The sequence below is a fragment of the Aethina tumida genome, chromosome 7 (genome assembly GCF_024364675.1).
Source record: "Aethina tumida isolate Nest 87 chromosome 7, icAetTumi1.1, whole genome shotgun sequence".
Lineage (NCBI taxonomy): Eukaryota > Metazoa > Arthropoda > Insecta > Coleoptera > Nitidulidae > Aethina > Aethina tumida.
Window position 1 is genome coordinate 9,453,669 of NC_065441.1, and position 23,053 is coordinate 9,476,721.

General features: G+C 27.3%; 1 protein-coding gene across 1 annotated transcript in view; it reads left to right on the forward strand.

The window, feature by feature from the left end:
- Positions 1–23,053, forward strand: part of LOC109596455 (protein O-mannosyl-transferase Tmtc3-like) — a 74,495-nt gene that overhangs the window by 36,676 nt on the left and 14,766 nt on the right. The window contains exons 5-6 of the mRNA XM_049969859.1: positions 4,908–5,023; positions 14,636–15,067. Coding sequence (XP_049825816.1) covers positions 4,908–5,023; positions 14,636–15,067 — 548 coding nt within the window. The remainder of the gene's footprint in view (positions 1–4,907; positions 5,024–14,635; positions 15,068–23,053) is intronic.

Below are 23,053 nucleotides of genomic sequence, written 5' to 3' on the forward strand. Positions count from 1 at the left end.
TTCGGCTTAAATGTTTTTCGTCGTATAAATGTATCCGGCAACGGAGTATGTTAAGTTATTCATGCAACGTCGGGTCGGGGCATTAGTATAAATGTCTTTTCGATTTGTGTATTGCCGTTTTGTTTCTCCCATTTGAACGCTTTCAGGAGAGGTCGTTAAATTAGATTAAATTACAAATTGTTCTGTCACATTATTTAGTTTATTATATTTATTTTTCAATTTAAATTGAATATGCACGAGGAATTCAATCCATCTAATTACAACTCATTAAAAAATGTTTATAGTCCTTAGAAAATGATTGAACATTATAACAAATTATAGTTTTATACAAAATCATTATATTCAAACACAGCACAATCAAATTATTTAATTTATTTAAATGGTATCCAAGTGTCGCATAATTCAATTTAAATGGAATATTATTAATTATGGATTCTATCAATCAAATTTAAAAGGTTTGGTTACATGTTTCTGTCATTTTTCAATCATTAAAATTTTATTATATTCATTTAACGATATTGAAAAAATGTTTCATTACAATCAAATATTTAAAAATGAACCACAAACTCGATTAAATATTAATTATTCACCACGTTAGTTTTATACCAAATTACTGTATCCAAACATAATATTTTGCAATCGAATTGAATTGTGGAAACCGTAATTTATCAAAATTAAACTCCGGGAATGCAATTATTAAATTAAACTCTCCATAAATTGAAATTAATGGATTTTGCAGTCATTACTCAAGATTCGATATTTTATCAAACAACATTTCTAAAGAACATGTACACACGAAAGTTCACTTAATGTTTAGTTAAACTCGGTCTATTTATTTTGGACGAATTTGTCAGAGTAATTTACTCATTGCAACCGACCGACCATTATTTAGTTTAATTAAATCAAATTAAACATGTTATATGGGCTACACTCATTACTCATTACTCAAGATTCGATATTTTATCAAACAACATTTCTAAAGAACATGTACACACGAAAGTTCACTTAATGTTTAGTTAAACTCGGTCTATTTATTTTGGACGAATTTGTCAGAGTAATTTACTCATTGCAACCGACCGACCATTATTTAGTTTAATTAAATCAAATTAAACATGTTATATGGGCTACACTTGAAATGTTATTATCCCCGTGCAGTGCAGTTCCTGGTCGCAACACACATTCGAATTAAATTGCTATATACATAGAGAAAACATTGCTTATGGTTTATACTGTCGCATGCCGTACAACGGCTATAAGGCAATTGTCGGTTTAATTAAGCTGATATATTGTACCAAAGTTTTATAGTTGTTAGCTTGTATAAATTTTTGAGTGACCTCTTAAATTTTATTGTTGGACATCTTGAAAGTTTATTTATTATCCACCGATTGTTTTTTAAAATTATTTCTCAAATAATTATCACTTTATACTTATACATTAAGGTGGGCCAAATAAAACGATCATTTCTACACTGAAATATTGGTTCTTAGACACCTTTAAAATATGCTCTTTAAAGAGGAACTCTTAATTTTAATAGGAAAGTCTCCTCATCTCAGTTTTTCATTTTTTCTTTAATCCCATATGAAGAATTTAACAAACATTTCTTTTTTATTTCCAAATTTTATAACTCAAAGATAAGTAAATATTATAATATGTCCCATATATATTTTGTAAGAAATAAAACACTCTACAAAAAAGGTCTCTTATGGTTAATCGATTACTCTAACAATTTAAAAGTATTCGCATCCGAAGCCCAATACATACTGATTTTAATAGTTTTTAATAAATATTTAAAATTTATTCATTTAAGTCGTGAATTTTGAAAATATTCATAAAAATTGGAGATTATTTTGATAGAATAAGAGTTTATAAGTTGTCTTATCTTTTGTTTTGGAATATATTTCTCTCTAATCAATTTTTTAACAATATTTTCTATTTTTACTCTTATTATGGCGTTTTCTTATACTATATATAATTATAACCAAATAATTAACAGCTGAGATTAATTTTTATTCTTTTGTATTGATATATTTAAAGATATTTCATAAATAAAAACTTTATTTTTTCAGAAATAGATATATTATTTCAAAATTCATTCAGTTAAATGGATCTGGGAATTATAAAACTTGGAAGTAAACATTTTTTTGAAATACTCCAAATTTTGACCTCCGATGTCTTCCACACGGTAAGGGTTATGAAAAAATAATAAGATAACTTTTTTGTGGAGCGTTGTTGATACATATGGTTCCTAAAAAAATGTGAATTATGAAAAACTGAGATTAGGATGACCTACCTATTAAAAATAAGAGCGCATCTTTGGAAACACATTTTTAAAGGTGTCAACAAAGAGTACCTTCAATGAACAAAAACTGTTTAACTTTTTGTCAGAAATACATCTTTATGAAGTGTCTCACATATCTGCTCAACATGTTTATCCCAGTCAATTTAGGAACCGTTCGACCTCCAAATATTTAATTGATCCATTAGAAGTAGCGCCTCTTTTCAAAGAAAACACCATTTGTTGCGTCTTATTTTTATGGTTTCTTTAATCAGCTTCTTGTAACAAAGTACTTTTATCTGGATTTATGTTTACTAAAGAAGTGTCATTCACATAAAAAATAAATTTGGCAGGATTTCATATTTTTGTTATTAATATAGGGCACATACAACAAAGATCCCAATATTTAGATACTGCTCATCTCTGTGTAGTCCTTTATTCTTTACATAGTTTAATATGCTACGTAATTCAATAAATTGTTCTTTACTTAACCATTTTTATAATTACAATAAAATAATGATTGTTATCATCAGATGTCAAGGAGATAACCGAACTTTTCTTACTCTTCTTTTGATATACATTTTTAAGATGTAATAGAAGTATAAGATTAATAAAGATTCTTAACTGAGTACTGAAGGTTAAATTCTTTTGAAAATCATTTAGCCAAACCAATTATACTTATTCTTAATCGAAGTACTACAAACCCTTTTATTCAGGAAAGCTAATACTTAACTGCAGTTTTTATCTACATGCCCACATTTTCCATTTTCCATCAAACATACAATTTATTTTTTAATTCATTAGCAGTATCTGCTTTAATTAGCTTATGTTTATATTTTGTGGTTCGTACAGTCTCTTGAATACCGAAATTGCCTCTTATAGTTATTATAGTTTTTGTAGGTCTTTAAAAAACACTTAATCAAAAGAACTAATTAAATAAAAAATAAAGCTAATTAAATTCAGGAAACATGAACTAATAAATAAGCTTCTAGCACAACAACTAATTATATTCATTAAAGAAAAGACAATTTACTTTCTATAAAATTTAATTAACACTTGTTATTTACAAATCATACTTCATTTAGCAATACGATCCTTCCTTTTTGATCAGTTGTATCCAATTCAGCATGATTAAAGTGCTTCTGTCAAGCAAAAAAACAAGACGTTCCTTCTTTGACAATATTTCATTCGATTCGTCTCCGCTCCAATTATTATAAAAAACCGGATGCAAAGTTTCGCAGGTAGCAAGGCGAACGTTTATTTCCGTGTTAACCAGGGAAAAACCTCGGAACCTGAATCTATCCTGCTGGAATACCGGTTTTTATTTATAACCCCTTTGGAACGAACTACACAACTGTTTGATATATCTATTTTTGTTGCCGCCACGGTACGCAATCTTGCTGCAGATTTATGTGGCATTAACAAGTGCTTATTTAGATTGTAAATATGCATAAGGGAGACGTAAAGTTATGTTAATGGTCTCGTACGAATCGGACAAACTTAACGGTTTGAAAAATTCAAATAATATCGAATGTGCGCCCGTTTTACTTAATCTAATTTCCGGGTGCGTCACTTTCAAGCATGCACGACCCATTTTCTGGTTTGGTTGCAGTTTTCATGGCCTAAATTACCTGAAAAACTGCGGAAAATACACGATGTTAATGATAATGCACTTTTGAATTAATTTATGTGACTGTTTTTGTTTTTTTAAGGTTTGCGAATACTGTCCTCTTCATGTAGTTTAGTTTTTTTACCGCATTAGTGGGACACATTTAAAGCTGAACACAGAAAAATTAGCCGTATTTATAAAATTTTTTACAAATTTAAGTATGAAAGTTTGTGTAAAGTTCATAATTTTTTGCAAAAAACTAAGAATGTGCAAGTACATATAAATATTTATTATAATAGTTATTTATGTACATTAAGTTTAACAGTAATAGAGAAAATTATGACTTTAATTATATTACGCTTTTACAAACTTTATATTAAAAGCTGCATCAAACTTTTATTAATGTTAATTAAATCATTTATAATGTTATAAAACTTTAAAAAAATTAGGTTTATATACATTTTATTTTTTTCCTTATAAACTTGTTTCGTGAGTTTTTTCATTCATTTAATTAATAATTCAGTTACTCTTTATAATATATATGTATAATTAATCAAATTTTCTAATAACAAGTTTCGAATTTGTCTATTCTAATTTTATACATCTAAGTTATTTACTAAATAGTTTTTTAACATATTTAGTTTTTAATTATTACGTTAACATAAGGCCATTACAATAAAATATTCTATAAAAATAATATTACAAAGAAATTACAAATTTAAATAACCTTTTCTTACTTTGATGTTATACAAAATGTTGATGTGATAGAAGAACGAAAATGTTTTTACTATTGAATATCATAGATTATCCTTTAAATAATACTTTCGTAGCACATTGAAATGTGAAAACACATAGAAACACAAAAAAACGTTCCGAAATAAAACCGGATGATGTCGCTGAACGATATTTGATTTAAGAAAAATACGGGCCATCCCGAAAAACGTCACCCGACTTAAACCCATATCCTTGAGACGTGTTGCCACGGAGATGTGTGTTTTTTACATTTTGGATTATCTTTTCCAGGCTGGAAGCATCTTATATTTTCCATGATATCAATAGCGACGGCGATGCTGTGCAAGGAGCAAGGAATTACAATAGCGGGCGTTTGTGCAACATATGAAATATTTGTATCGCAGAAGGTGAGTACACTTGTTTATATAAAATATCGTTTCGCGTTCGGGTCCGGGACACTTGTTTCGGATTTATGTACGGACGAACGGGTAAAAGTTTTTCCGCTTCCTTTTCTGTGTGAAGACCGTTTGAAGATGTTATGTGGGTTTATTTTATAAAGGGGAACGTCGTTATTTGTGTTATTGGCGGGTCTAACTTCAAAGGGAAAACGGCAAATAAATTGTAACTGCGGATGGTGTGTAATTATGAACGATTTCTTTTGAATTTTGTTTATGTAACAAATTAATTTTCCTTTACTCAATCCAATTTTATTATGAGTGTAAAGGTAATACATACTTCAATTAGATATTTATGTTATTATCGGGCAATACTTCAAAGTAAAACTGACAAATGACTATTGAATACAGATATCTAATTATAAATAGTTTCTTTTCCATTCTATGTATATAACAAATTAATTTCACATAATATTTTGATATAAATGTGGGGAGAAAAAACCTACAATTAAATATTTAGGCCATTTAATAGACTAATGGTTTTTGTCATTATTGGCCACTTTAAAGTAAAACTGGCAAATGACTAAGGAAACGGGTGTTGTCTTGCTAAGAATGTTTTTTATTTAGAATTTCGTACCTTTAAAAAAATTAATTTCCCTTTATATCATAGATTCTGTATATTTATAGTCAAACATCACTTCTACGTTAAAAATGGTGACAATTCAATTAGGCTACGGAGATGCTTCCATGCATTCCATATATCGAAGAAATAATGCTCTTAATGTGTTTCACCGTTAATATTCGAAAAATGAACGAGTCTATGCCGTGAAAATGCTATATTAATGGCCACTATTGTACATATAAATAAAAGAATAAATATAAATATTTTTCGAAAAAAATACGCGTGACCATATTAATGACTTATTGATATTTACATTGACAACATAAACTTTGATAATATATTGTGCATGTGCATTATGCCATTATGATTATAATTAGTAATTAATATTAAATCTCAAAGATATTAATTACTATTGCACAAAATTTACAACTAACTTTACCTTTATAGGAACTAACATAGGTGTATTAATTTACTAATTTGAAATTCTGTTATTTAACCGTAATTATAACTTTACTAATTACAAAACTTTTGACCAACCAAATTATGTGATATTAAATTAATTTTTTTTACTGATGTGTTATGATTTTTACAATTTACTATATATTTTTACTCATTTAAGAATTTAAATATTATTTGATATACTTAATATTTTATTTTTTTATTAAAACATTATATGTAAACTACCTGACAGTAATATTTGAGATTGTGTGTTAAATTATGTATGTGTCTGCCCTTGTTAGTAGAAATATTGACATTGCCGATCAATATTGAAAAGAAACATAATATCTTTGTTTTACTGTGGTGTAATATATTACATTATATACATTTTTAAATAATAAGAAAATAATCAAAAAATATTATTAGTAAATTTAATAGACTAATGTTTTTTGTCATTATTGGCCACTTTAAAGTAAAACTGGCAAATGACTAATGAAATGGGTGTTGTCTTGTTAAGAATTGTTTTTTTTTAGAATTTCGTATCTTTAAAAAATTAATTTCCCTTTATATCATAGATTCTGTATATTTATAGTCAAACATCACTTCTACGTTAAAAATGGTGACAATTCAATTAGGCTACGGAGATGCTTCCATGCATTCCATATATCGAAGAAATAATGCTCTTAATGTGTTTCACCGTTAATATTCGAAAAATAGACGAGTCTATGCCGTGAAAATGCTATATTAATGGCCACTATTGTACATATAAATAAAAGAATAAATATAAATATTTTTCGAAAAAAATACGCATGACCATATTAATGACTTATTGATATTTACATTGACAACATAAACTTTGATAATATATTGTGCATGTGCATTATGCCATTATGATTATAATTAGTAATTCATATTAAATCTCAAAGATATTAATTACTATTGCACAAAATTTACAACTAACTTTACCTTTATAGGAACTAACATATGTATTAATTTACCAATTTGAAATTCCATTATTTAACCGTAATTATAACTTTACTAATTACAAAACTTTTGACCAACCAAATTATGTGATATTAAATTAATTTTTTTTACTGATTTGTTATGATTTTTACAATTTGCTATATATTTTTGCTTATTTAAGAATTTAAATATTCTTTGATATACTTAATATTTTATTTTTTATTAAAACATTATATGTAAACTACCTGACAGTAATATTTGAGGTTGTGTGTTAAATTATGTATGTGGCTGCCCTTGTTAGTAGAAATATTGACATTGTCGATCAATATTGAAAAGAAACATAATATCTTTGTTTTACTGTAATCAAAAAATATTAGTAAATTATTTTATTTACACTATGTACTTTTTATTATAATTAATGTCATAAAAGTTCACACAATTTTAATTAATTAATGATTGTATCGTAAAATTTTACAGCTAACTTTGCCTTTATAGAAACTAATATATAGAGTATAAATAATAATTTACCAATTTGAAATTTTGTTCGTCAACCGATTATGCAATTAAAAGTTTATTAATTATAATTATAAAACTTCATTATTTGAACAGGCAAATTGTGTGAAATCGGTTCCTTTACATTTTAATGAATGGGCTCACACATAATCGGCCAACTCTCACTAATTAACTTATTAATTAACAAAGCATATTTCTGAATATAATGCTTTGTTTAATTAGGCCGAGTAAACCCTTTACACTGCACATTGGGTGACAATATTTTATTAAAAGTGGATTTGAAATTTTGTTAATTAAGTGGGAGCGAGCGGAGTCTGGTAAATTTATATTTACGCTCCGAGGTCTAATCGGCTTTGGGGATTTTTGAACATGCACAGACTACGTTCAATATGAGAGCGTGATAATTGATAAATTTTCACGAACGAGATTATAAACCACTCGAATTGACCCTTTCGTATTATAACTGAAACTTTAATCTATTAAATTGCCAAAATAACTAATTGCTGGTTTTATCCCCTCACACTTGTATTAAAATTGGATTGTGTGAAGAAATTAATTTGTTGTATAAACAAAATTCAAAAGAAATGGCTGACCTTCTACAGTATAAGTCATTATTATAGCAACTTGTTTTTTAAGGTTTCGATTTGATAGTAAAGGGACTTCAATTGGCTTTTTCGTTTTTATACTATTCTTGATTAGTTGAATGATTGAAGTGTGAACAGTCAAAGTAAAAACATTTTTAATATTTATTTTTTCGATGAAAAAGGATTTTTATTTACAAATCTCGTAATGATTCATTCAATATTCGGCGTTATTTTGGCCTTTCGTCCTCGCGTTTTCTTTTGGAGCTAAAATTTTACTGTATCTCCGACAATTGTCTTCAAGCAATTTAAGTTTTTGCCTATTTTCCCGTATGAAATACCTTTTTTATGTTGATGTTTTATTTGCTTTTGTCGTACAAAGGTGCAATGTTATGCTCTCCCCTATGTAACCAAAATTAATTATATTGTACGCATTTCACAAAATGATAAAAACTGGCAACAGTTTTTTGTGCCTTAAGATCCCAGTTGCCAATTTAATGTCTAATTTCGAATAAATTTAGACAAATATATCAAATTAAAGCCTCCCCACACCATAATTGCCCACCACCATGTTTTACTGTGGGTATTACAAACTTTTTGTGTAGCTGTGTCCTTCTAGGATGTTTAATATAATCAGAATTATTTTTTTTACAAATAAATTTATACATGTCACTAAAAACAACTCGTCCCCACTGTTTTGTAGCCCAGTGTAGCCCCCATCCACTAACCAATCCTTAAACTAATTTTAGCAAGTTACATTTCGTCCAGTTTGGCTTTAATTTCATTTGATAAGATTGGATTGATTTTTGTTATCCAGATATCGATTTTCTTTCACATTTTATAGGTCAGTTTCTCTAAATTTTTTAATATACTGGTAAATAATCAATTTAAATTACTTACGTGAGTTGTTAGAATTTTGGTAACTTGAAAAATAAAAAAGTACACAATTTTTAAAGAATAAAATTAGATTGATTAATTGTATAAAAGACACAATAATAACAGAAAAATAATGCCATTTTAGGTACTGGCATCCAATTCAAGTAGTACATCTCATATTTTTGATATATTTTAATAAGTTGCTGTATATACAAAACAATCAATTACTATAGGATTGGTAATAAATTTAAAGTTAAGGACAAAAATAAAAATTTCAGCATTCACGTGTTAAAATTTATGCATATAATGTATCATTTTGTCAAAATATTGTAACCCTAAAACGGGAAAACCTCTAACAGTATAAAAATATGAGTGCAAATAAATGTTCATTTTGTAAGTCAAAAACATATCCCGCCCTGAAATATATTCATGATCGATACCGGTGCCCGTATCAAAAAATCTCGTGTTCCCCCGGCATCCGAAAAATAATTCAATCGCAATCGAATATCAACATTCGTCTTTCCACGTTACGCGCAATATTTTACGCAAAACATTTTCGAAATTGTCAAGATATGAACGATAAAGGAACATAAATCACGTACCGTACGTCTCCCGCGGTCCCACGTATAATACGTGCTATGGAATTTTTAAATTAAAAACTATCCGTTATCATTGTCGGTTTCCTCGGGGGCGACACGGGGTGGTCGCGGGACCACGTTCCGGAATCGAAATCAAAAGGCGCGGGTCAATATATCACACCTATTTACGACGTTAAGCCACAACTGGTGCATTGTGTTAACCAGTCTGACTACCACGCGGAGACATTATGACAACTCTAGGACCATTGTTGTGGCGCACACAAAGGGCAACATTCAAAAAAGAATTACTGTACGGAGCTACAGTTTAATGCTTTTCAAAGCGTCGCGATTTCGTTTCGGTAAAGTGTAGGTATTTACTGAGAGAAGTGCGAGTATTATTTTTATGTTTTATGACGTACGTTGCACGAATATAATGCAGATATTACCATTTTGCGATTTTAATGTCGCGTAATAATGCGGTTTGCAGGTAATGTGGTTTATTTGGTTTCGAGTATACACTATTCTATGTCTATCAAACTCGTTTAATTGGCTAAAATTATTTCTTCTTCGTACTCTAGGCATATTAAACATTTAGTATAAATTACTAAATAAAACTGCGTGTTGCGTTTTTTTACAGTTAATATATTTACCAATATTTGATTCTTTTGGACATGTTTTCATATTACCACTCATGCAAAATTTTCTCAAAATGTATCTTATGGCTAATCCTTAATTTTTTCGAAATTTTTGTTCAAATTAATAAAATTAAAAATATATTTTGAAAAGATAAAAATATTTATTATTTTTAATTAAATTAATGGCGTCATTATATGTTAATAGGAACTTTGCTAGTGGTTGATAATTATATTGACAATATCAATATTAATAATATATTATATGTCGTTGACTATGATTAATAATAATGATTAAATTTAAAATTAATTACACTCGAATATAATTTTGCCTTTATTGGAATTAACATGGGCATATTTACCTACATGAAAAATGTATGCAATTATAAATGTAATTGTGTGACAAGGCAAATTGTATGGCGTTACATTTTAATGTCACCTTATTGAATAAATGTCACAAAGATGTAATGAGGGGTTGAGCAACAAACTATATTTAACATTTAATTATTCCAATAAACCCAGTGGTATAATATATTACACATTTTCAAAATCTGTCCGCTTAATAGCTGACAGATTTTGAAAATGTGTAAGCTAATGCTTTGGTAGACATTTCAGAAACGGTTACAGATATTAAAATGATTTTCTTTTTGAAGCCTGCATACTTAAGTCAGTACTAAACACAATTCCCGTCGCAATTCACCTTTATATTTGTTAAGTAAATTATGCTACAAACAAAAATTGCAGACACAAAAGTTCTACTACGATAACATTGTGTTCATAACAAAAATAAAAGAGTTAGCGACCGATAACGAGTTTGCCTTTTGTAATGATATTTTTTTCTGCGGGCGATACAAATTAATTGCTCGTGTTTTGGTGTGCGATGCGAAAAATGAACATTATAAATATTTTATCAAGTATTTAACGCTGCGGGTTATTAATGGACGAGTCGGAATGAAAACTCTGCCGACGATGATCAAGATAAAAATGTGCGGTTGCGAAATGTGTAATTACAATGAATGTTTTATTTGTTAATGGACAGATACCAAAATGTTCAATTAATTTGACAAAAGGAATGGATTATTTTCATTTTCTCATTTTGTTTTCTCTTTAAACATATATTAAAAAAGTTAACTGAAATAATTCAACAGTAGAAAGAAGAAATAGATATTTGATATTTACTTTTATACATGTTTTAATAAATATGTAGAAATAATGTTCTGTTTTCACCAACACATAAGCATGTTTTAATATCAAAAAGAACAAAAAATATCTAATTATTTATATATCATAATTTTTTTATTATTAATTATTAATACTTACTACACAAGAATTTTTATATTACCTATTTAATTAATATTAATGTAATATCACTAATTAAAAGACGGTTTTGTCCTTTTATTAAAATATTTCCAACTTTTATTTAATTAACTTAATATTTAAAAAAGTAACTTTTTGCTGGCAACATTGAAATTTTTACATTTTTCTTTTGCAATTTACTCTCCAAAGATTTGTCTCGGTGGGTATAGAATACAGCGCCCAATGCATTTTTTAATGAGACATTTTTGTTTAAATTTTACCCGCACAACTTTTACTATAGACAAGCGGAAATAAAGTAAATAAATGAGCGGAAACGTATAATGATATAGATTCAACAAAATCACAAGTAGTCTTTTAAACCGTAGGATTTTAGTTAAAAAATAAACTTTCCTTCTTTTTGTTAAAAAATAAAATATGTATAACTATAACTGCACTTTTGAAATATTTTTAATGAATAACTTAGGCAATATATCATTTCTCAAAGGGAAATGTCCAAACGTATATAATTTTTAATTTATTTTAATTAAAGGACACAACTTAAAAAAATTACTGCTAAGATAACTTGTAGAGTGAATTATCTTCTGTAATATTTAGAGACTTGTGAGTATCAAGTAATACATAATTAATTACTATTAAACAAATTCTAAGAATAAGTTAATTATATTAAAAGTAATTTATTTTATCCACTGTTAGATCCATTTTTTACAGGTACTATTGAAATTTTATTAATTAAAAAAGTAAAATAACCTTTAAAATACTATAAAAAACATTATTTTGATGTTTAATAAATGTTTAAACATCGTAAATGCGCAAACATATTGTATAATTACAACTACATCCAAAAGGCAATTAATTTTATGTTTTCAAATATCTTATTCTAATTCATTTGAATATTTTAATTAAGTTTTTTGTGTCGCATCCACCATTTTTTCAACTGTTGTTAAAAATGGCGAATGCGCAACCAAGCCAATACTTAATTACTATTAAACAAATTCTAAGAATAAGTTGATTATATTAAAAGTAATTTACTTTATCCACTGTTAGTTCCATTTTTTGCAGGTACTATTTAATTTTTTTTTAATTAATCAATAAAGTAACCTTTAAAATACTATAAAAAATATGATTTTGATCTTTGATAAATGTTTAAACATCGTAAATGCGCAAACAAATTGTATAATTACAACTACATTCAAAATGGAATTAATTTTATGTTTTCAAATATCTTATCCTAATTCATTTGAATATTTTAATTAAGTTTTCTTGTTTCGCATCCGCCATTTTTACATCTGGTGTTAAAAATGGCGAATGCGCAACCAGTCCAATTGTACTTTATTAGAATATTATTTACACTTACAATTAATTCAAAAGAATAGTTGTTATATATTTATCAAAGGAATGGGAAGTTTATAAATAATTTAATAGATAATGTTTAATAACTAATTTACTTTTCTGGTTTGCCAAAAATAAATTTTATCTTTTCGATATTTAAGAACAGATTAAGTAAATATAAATTTTCGAAATATTCATTTTTAGGTAAAATATTTTATCAAAATTTACTATTTTGCTCTTAATATAACACCCGGTATTCATAATATGGTTTATTTAAGTGATTAAGTCAATTACCGTTAAAAATATGGCGATGCGCGAACAACCGCAATCCTATATTGAAGCAACCTGTTCAATTATATTAAATTAAAAATGCACGATATCTCATCGAAATAAGCAGATTTACCGCCGTCCAATTTTCTCGACTATTGAAACATGGAACCTTTTCATTTATTTTTATGCGCTAGATTATAGGAGCTTTTCCAATTTTTGTTTCATATCGAAAGTCTGTTTTCGACGTCGAACATAAAATACGTTACATCCACGTCCGACACACCGAGTCGATAGCCGACTGTAAGTTATCCGATAGACCAATTAAATGTAGTTTAAGCTCCGAATGACTATATGAAAAATCACCCGGGACGTTCAATTGATTTTTCAGCTCTGTACCGCGGGAAAGAGCATTTCTGACAATGAAAATCATATCATTCCGGCATGATAAGCCGATTAACAACTTCGGCTTTTTATTTAATAAATTTTTATTGAACCGCATAAAAATAATTTGTCACGAAGTTATTGTAATAGTAACAGTAGAAATATAAAGAATTGCCTTCTATTTTATGAAAACTACAATTTTATTTGACCAGTCACTAACTCGTGTGTTCAATATTTTTTATTTTCTCAGCCGCAATTTTAAATAATTTGAACTCAAACGTTCGCAACAAATGGTCTGACAAATCCCCATACGACCTATTCAATTCTAATGGCCCGAAGCTGTTCAGAGGTAAAATTAATTAACGGAATACGATTATTGCTTGCTTATAAAATCGAAAGTGTTCCAAATAAAAATATATTTTATGTTGGAAAAGTTGAAAAAAAGCGTGTACGTTGTTCGTGTTTAAATGTGGAGGAACGGAGACAAATTGTTGGATGGCGTTTCTAAGTTACATTTAAATCGATTTGGTCTGGCTAAAATTCAGTTTGTGTATGCAACAAAAAATGTTACATATATATTTTTTAATGGTTACTATTATTCAAATTTTTTACTTGTATTTTCTTGCAGACAAAATCGATATTAATTATTTTAATCAAAGTAATTTATTCTAAAGTTTATTTTTAATAGGTTCTATTAAATTAAATTTATTATGTCGGAATCACCAAAAAAATCTAAGAAATCATTTCGTTTATATATATATTTTAAAAAATGTTATGTAAAAAATTACTTTATTTTAAAATTAATTTATCAAAATTTAACTTATGTCTTTGTAGAAGTAATTTCAAATACAATAAAATTTTTAATATAATAATACCTAGATAAAATAAAATTATTATAGTAAAATTACTGAAAGAGAAAAAAAAGTCAATAAATCATTCTCTTTACTTATATTATAAAAATATTAGATATAGTTTTGTAAAAATAAACAATATATAATATATTATAATATCAGTTTTCAAATTTTCAATTTAATAAAGTAATATCAAGATATATTAATTAAATTTATTATGAAAATACCACAGAATATATATTAAATAAATCAACCACTTTTTTCTATTTTCAGATTCGCCTGCCGGAATTGAGGCAAATGCTTAAGGCGGCAACAACCCCCAAATCGTCCTACCAATTCCCGTGGTCGAACCGTGCCACCAAAAGACTCGTCATTCTGGCCGCGACCACCGTATCTTTATTACTCGCCCGTCTCCACATCATGGGTTCCCAGCTGCCGGTGTTCACTCGCTTCGACAATCCGGCCTCGGTCGCACCCACACCGACACGACAACTAACCTACCACTATTTGGTCAGCGTCAATCTTTGGCTGTTGATCTTTCCGTGCGACCTGTGCTGCGACTGGACCATGAGCACCGTACCACTGGTCGAGTCGTTCTTTGATGTCAGGAATTTGGGCACCATCATGACTTATGCGTTTTTGTTCGGGATCATGTCGAAGGCTTTCACCACCGAGAATCGGCAACAAAGCATCGTTTTACTCATGGTATGTTAACATTTGTCGAATTAGAGTAAATTAGCCTTAATTTTACTTTTAATGCATTCGGTTAAAAATGCAAAGGACGTAAAGTTAATTAAAAAGTTTTGGAAATTAGTATCAAAAAGTGTTAACTATTAAAATTTATTTTTAACAGCTAACAAACAAATGTGTAGTTGTAAATATTTGAAAAGTATGGGTTTGTAAAATGCGGGAAAATAACAAAAAAGAGTCATAAATGATTAAAACACAGTCATTTTATGAAACCAACAAAACTGTCATTTGTAAAAAATATTTAAAACCTTCTATATTAGCTTCAAATTCGGAAAATAATAAATATTTGTTTTTAATATTTGAAATTTATCAAATAAAAAAGTATTTGTAAATTTGTTAATTACACAAAAATATCAGTTAAAACTTATTTAACGAAAATTACACAACTTATCTCAATGTCTTACGATTTGTGATGCTGTAATACAAAACAGATGTAAAAAATCGATTGTCCGTAATCCTGGTGAAAAATCGCAACGGTTTACAAAATATCATACAAAAATCGGTTTTATAAATCATCGTGTGCCCCCGCCGAGGTTGGCGAAAAAGCAATAAACCTTTCCCCTGCCCCATAACTCACTCAAGTAAATGGAAATTTAACAGTCTCGTTAATTCACACATTTATTACAATAATTTATTGCTGTTTATGTTTTTAACGGCACTATTTTGGTAACTGTTCAGTTGCCTTAATTAATTTATTAACCGCATTTATTAAACGGATAATTTGGTACTCGGACCAAACAGCTCCCGTTCATGAATTTATTATTTGCTCAACCGTTAATTAGCCCCATCATTTTCCACCATCATTAAATATTTGCAAGTTTAACATCATTTTAAACTTGCATATATGTTTATCACAACAATTACATATGCACATATTATACATCACAGGTTTATAAATTTAATTTTAAAGATTTTTAATCGTCAAGCAATCAATTTATCCAATTAAAAACAACCTCTAACACACGAAATACAGCTAAAAGTTGAAAATGTGAATATAATTCAATTCGATCAATGAACATTGAACATCTCAAAATTGTCTTTAGATCATTCAGAAGGATCATTAAGTTTTTGGCATCATTCACAGATGTCAATTGTGTCAAAAAGCATAATTTCTATTAGTTATTATCGATTCTAAGGCATATTTAAATCAAAATATTTATTCCGATTTGTAAAGTTAAATAAGACATCGAACATTCAACTTCTCTACATTCATTTGAGCGGCCAAAACGATGAACAAGACGAACGGTACCATCAACGCATGACAGAAATTGAAAGAAGACATCAAAAACTAATGTATTCATTCGTCAAAGGTACACCCATGAAAACTAATTCGGACATAAATTATCCTTCCTTTGTTGGGTCCATTCATCGTGACAGTCGAACATTAATGGAATTGCAACTGTCCCTTCCACTTCCTCTAATAAAATAAAGCGTGCATATTTTTTGTCTCCCAAGAAAAACTATATAAGTAAATCCATTAATAATTTACCATTTTTCCGTATTTGCGTGTTGCTAACGAAACGACTGAGAAAGAATCGTAATTAATATTAGTTAAGTGCTTTCTGAAGTAAAATAAGTTTACTGCAAACGGAAATACATGAATTTTTAAAGTGCCGTTTTAAAATGTTCAGTTTACTACTTGTTTTTTACAGTTTGCAATTCACGAAGGAAACCGTTCCGTTTAAAACATGGGGATAAAAATTACATCTGTATTATTTGTCTCGTAAACAAATTTCGAAAATCAATAATTTAAACTTCGAATTGCGTTAAGCACTAATGAACGGATTAATATTCAAAGTTTATATGTGCAAAAATTGCTTTGGTATGTTAATAATCTATATTAACAGATAATTGGTAATTTAAAGTCGACTGTTATTAAAATTTAATTACACGAATAACTAAAGGTGGAATCAGTCAACGACGAAATATTTATAATAAACTTAATTTTCATTTTTTTGTTTAAAAAAAGTAAACAACTTTTTATAAAATCAAATTTGATTTTAATTTATTTATAGAATTGCTCCAATATTATATTTATTAAAGTTTATTTAATTTCTATTTTTCAGAATTGCTCCAATATTATATTTATTAAAGTTTATTTAATTTCTATTTTTCAAAATGTAAATTTAATAATTGTCAAGCTTTTTTATCCTTTTGTAATTCTTTTACGATTTTCAAATTTGTGTATTAGTTAGAATATATTCTTACTAAATAAAAAAATAACATTTTTTTTTAAATTTCAAGATTTTCAAGTAAATTTAGCATATAACACATAAGTTTAACAATTCAAATAATTTTCATGTTCATGTTTGTAAATGTATGTAGTAACAATAAGATTTTATGGTCAACTCTAATTTCCAACTCTTTGATATAAACAAATCGATTAACTCAAACGTGGGAAACTCGATTCAAATTTTATTCGCTTGTGCGGCTTCTATGAATTACTAGAATCGACTACATAAATCAGACGTCTTCGAGTTTGCGGATCAAACCGCCCATAAGGTCTTATTATTGCTGCAGTTGCCACTGTTCTAATTCTATGTTTACACACACTTCATGTGGATAATCTTGCATTTGCATTTCTCCCGTTTTCCGTCTATTTTGGGGGGTGGGTGGTCTGATGAATAATTTTCCTGTGTAATCTTATAATGTGGATGTACATTAGTGTGATGTTCGTTTAGGGATTGATTACTGGAAATATTAATGAAAATGGAATTGTCATTGCCGTTGCCGTTGCGTAAAAACAGCTGTACGGACCATTAATTGAATTCCGGTGTTTTAACCACCCGATGGTAGACAATGATTGATTGCAAATCTAATTGGTATGGTGGTAGTTAAGCATCAAATTCGATAAGTCTGCATAAAACACAGGTCTTAGTTTAGGATCCAATCGTTTGATGATCTGTAATCTCATAATGGGATGGATACAATCGAATTCTTAGAACAAACACGATACATTTCACGTTCCAATTCGATTCGAGTGTCTTTTGCAGATAATTGAATGTGAAGGACAAAGGATATATTAATGGAACTCTGTTGACAGTCCCCTCAGAATAAATATGGTATTTGGCATAGAATGGCATTTCAGATAACTCAATGTCTTTTGTATTAGACACTCAAACATACGGCAACTATATATTAAGACTGTATTGTTCCAAACCGATGCTTCCAAGCACACTTCCAATAATGAAAACGTTTGTCAACGAACAAACAAATTGAAATAATATTTATCAAAAAAAATGTTTTATTCACTGAACCATAAATTTTATACTAAACTTTTAACTAACACAATTATACCATAAATTGTGGTCGAAGTTGTACAAAAGGTTTCTAAACACACACCGAACTATTAAATGTAAAAAATAATGTTTTATTCAATATTCATTAAATTTTAGGATAGAACCCATTTTATACTTGTTTATTGCCCATCTAAAGCGAACTTTATTATATTACAAATAACCACACACATTTAAATTTAAATAACAAAATTGTGGTTACGTTTTGTATTTGGTTTACAGTTTTTACGATATTTAATGGTAAATTTAAAGCACATATAGTAAAATTAGCATTCAAATATTCAGCCGTATTTAAAAAATATCGTTTATTTTTAAAAAAAAATAATAAACAACTTGTTTATCATACAGGTTATGAAATACAATGTTTACATGAAAATATAAATGAATAAATTGACCATTTAAAAAATAAAACGCAATTATCGGTTAAATAAGTATTTTAAAAATTATTTTGTTATTTTAATAACATATTTTTGTTGGTAATAAAAGGACAATTAAAAGAACTTTAAAAGTATTAGGAAAATAATTTAATAAATTGTGGAAATTTTAAAAAGCTAAATAAAATTATGAAAATCATCCATCCTGACAGATGCTAAAATTTATTAGTTAAAAAATACCTTAAAAATCATATCAAAACAAAAAAATAACATTTATTTTTAAATAAAATAGGTGCAAAATTCAGAAGTTCGAGAAAGAGGATTATCTAAGAAAATAATTTATTATTATTATTAATATTATTATAAATTATGTTAAACCATAAAAAATAGTGATTATTGAAAACTAAAATTTGATGAACATAAACATTTCCCGAAAATAATTAACTTGGGGAATTATGTTAAATATAATTATGAAAATAATATTAAGCTTAGAAATTTGACACAATGTAAATTGTTAAAAATTAATATATATATATATTAAAAAAATATTTATATTTTATATTATATATATATATATATATATATATATATATATATATATATATATATATATATATTAATATATATATATTAAAAATATTTAGTAAAATATGTTTTTCATTAATTACTATTATTTTTATTTTACATATTTTAAATAAAAGTAAAAAGTATGTTATTGATTTTAAATTCATATGTGGATAAACCAATAAAAATTAATGAACAAATATTAGCAAATTGAAAATGATAAATCCCTGAACAATAATTTTTTAATTAAAAATAATCTCTATATTCTACAAAATTGATGTATGTTAATATTGTTTGTAATATTTAACTGTTGGAATTTACTAGTTGATTACCTGTTAGTAATATAAAAGAAATAACGATAATATATTCCCATTTAAACGTTAAACCTTTTATATTCCCATTTAGTTATTTTTTAATGAAATTTAAAATTAAAAAATGCCTACATTAATAGAATAACAGAAGAAATTATAGGAAATTAATTAGCTATGAACAAAATCTACTTAATATAATCTTGAAACTATTACAAGTACACAAGTATTTTATTGTACTTGTATAAAATTTTTAAAAATAACTAGAATAGCGAACACTGATTCAACAGGAGGTTTAAGAATCTGTTTAATCTACCTTAAAATTATAATAATCCATAATCAAATCACGTAATGCAAATGCCAAATCAACTGCACTAAGCGTACCTAAACTTTGCATGGGATCAAATCTAATTGCAAGGCTAATAAGTCCTGGCAGGTGGTTCACACCACCGAACTAATTGTAAGACGTACATCTCCATATCTGATTTGTCTGGTTCATCGAATTTAACAGCGAGCGTCAGAATTAGCACCATCAACCCAATTGGATTTGCCATCAATCAGTGTCTGGCGTCGAACGGCGTTCAGTGCAATTAGACTATTATACATTGTAATTCAACATCCGAAATATGCACGTTATTTGGTAAAAGGGCGGTAGCAGTGATTAGGTGGTGAATTTAATACGCCCGAACCAAACACTCGGATAACAACTGAAACGGAAAATATATACTAATTAATGCGTTGCCTGAAAGAGAGCCCCCGAGTTGTATCCGATTATATCGTGAAAATGGTGCTTTGTTGAATATTAATAGGGATGTGCCTATTATCCTCTTAAGGCGATAACTGTGTAACAAAATGTATGCGTATATGATACATTTTACTTTATGTGATTTTGATTTGAGATTACCTAAGATGCATACATATATAAATCTATGAAAAATGTTCTCTCATTCATTTTTAAAATTCTATATGCTTATAATCACTAATTAAATACCAAATAAATAATTAACAATTTAGATATTAATAAATATGTACAAAATTAAGGAAAATACTAAAATGATAATATTAAATCTGGAAAAATGAGTTTCTATTTTCAAACGCCGATGTTTTACCTCTAAGAATATGTTCAAAAAAGATAAATTCTAAGGAAATAAATACTTAACAATTTGGAAATTATTAAATATTTTGAAAATTTAGAAAAATATTGAAAAACAATTTAAAAAATCGGAGAAACCCATTTTTTGAGGTGAAAGTTAAAAACACCATTTTATCTCTAAAAAAAATCTTAAAAATGAGGTGAAACCTAAAGTAATTTGTTTTTATAAATTTAGTTAAAACAGGAATCATTCAAAACGTTTCTTATGCTAAATTGATAATCAAAAATTTATAGTTAATATTGAGAATAATCTTTTTAATTACTAAATAGATAACAATTTGAAACTATTGAAATGTGTAAAAAATTAAGTAAAATATTGAAAACTGACATTAAAAAATGTGAAAAAATGTTTTATATATTGAACTACGAGTTAAAATATTTGTAAAAATAAAAAGTAAAAACTATGAAAATTGGTTTCTTTAAAATTTAAAGAATCATTCTTAAGATTATTTGTGATCATTTGGTAATAATTTAGAAATTATTAAATATGTACAAAATTAAGGAAAATACTAAAAAGTAATATTAAATCTGGAAAAATATGTTTTTATCTTGTGACGCCAGTTGAAAACATCATATTGTCTCTAAAAATATGTTCAAAAAGGTAAAACATATGGAAATAAATAATTAACAATTTGAAAATTATTAAATATTTTGAAATATTAAAAAAATACTTAAAAAAGTCTAAAACATATAGGAAAATGTGTTTTTATCTTGAGAATTTTCATATGCCAAGTTGGTAATTAAAATTTTACAATTAAACTCGAGAATAATCTTTTTAATCTTTACTGAATAATTAATAATTTGAAAATATATTTAAGAAATATTGAAAAATAATATAAGAAATTTTACAAATCTAGTATTGATCAATGAATTTTTAAAATATTTTAGAGTTTGAAAAATTACCTAGATATAAACTAGAAATCATCCCTAATTTTATTACACAAAAAAATTGTAAAGATTTTAAATCGATAATTCATTTAATAATATAAATACATTAAAACAAGCGTCATTATTATTATAAATTAACTTATAATATTAATTATAATAACTTTATTAAATTATGATTTGTTTGTTTTCTTTGTTTTAATTGTTTAATTTTATATTGATTAGTTATTTTCAACAACAACATCAAATTTTTAATAAAATAAAAATGTGAAGTTAATGGACAATCTACAATCCTTATGTCATATATAGTACTTTTAAATATAATTTCCCATTTAAGTGCTTCGTAAAATGTACTTTTATTATTTTTGTGAAGTTATTAAATTGTACAAACAGGAAATAAAATGTAATTAAACTACTATTTAATTATATATTGAAACTTTTATCTATAATCTACCGTTACATTCCTTCCTGACACACTTATCAATGAATATTACAGGAATTGAACTAAATTACCAGATATTAACTCGAAATTATTATTTACTTTTTCTACAGCACCATTGTTATTGTGTTGGTATAACTTCTTTTAAGTGTAACACAAAATTCGAGCAGCCATTTAGACTACACATCGAGGCGAACGAGTTTCAGAAATGGACTATTATTGTATATTTGATAATCAATTTGGTTTATGTAACATCTCTTGGAGGAGGAGGATTTTATGGAGCGTAAGGGCAACTTTAAATAACATCGAAACGAAACTTCGGAACTATACTCCGCAAAACTTCAAAAACCCATTCGACGCCCCATTATGTTTTCGGGGGCAAGGAAAAGACTCGCCCCGCGTCACAATTAAAATTATTTTCCGTCCGTGCACCATTTCTTTTAATCGCTAATAAACGGAATTACGTTACGAATGGAATCCATTAAGTGCGAATTAATAGTTACATTTATTGCACTTTCGCGAAAGTGGGTCGGGTGTAAAGTATTAAAATAAAAAGTTATTATCACTCGGTAGTGCCACTGCACTTCGGGACTTATCTGTGTTGAATTCGCGCCGCTTTATGCGAAAATAAATTATCGACCTAAATTAGATTCGCAGTGTTACTTACTCGGAATGGGTTCGTTTAAATAAACAATTTGTTGGTGAAATATTTTCTACAATTTAATCGAAATCACATGCGGGAAATCAATTTCTTATGTGCAGGGAGAAGCTGATCTATACGTAATGACTGAATATCGAAATATTATATCTATAAAAATAAACCCTTCGGGAGCTAACATCTTATTCAATTATTTTCAAAAGTTAAAAACCTGTTTCCAAAAAAATATTTTTAAGGCCTATTTAAAATAAAAGTAAAAAAACA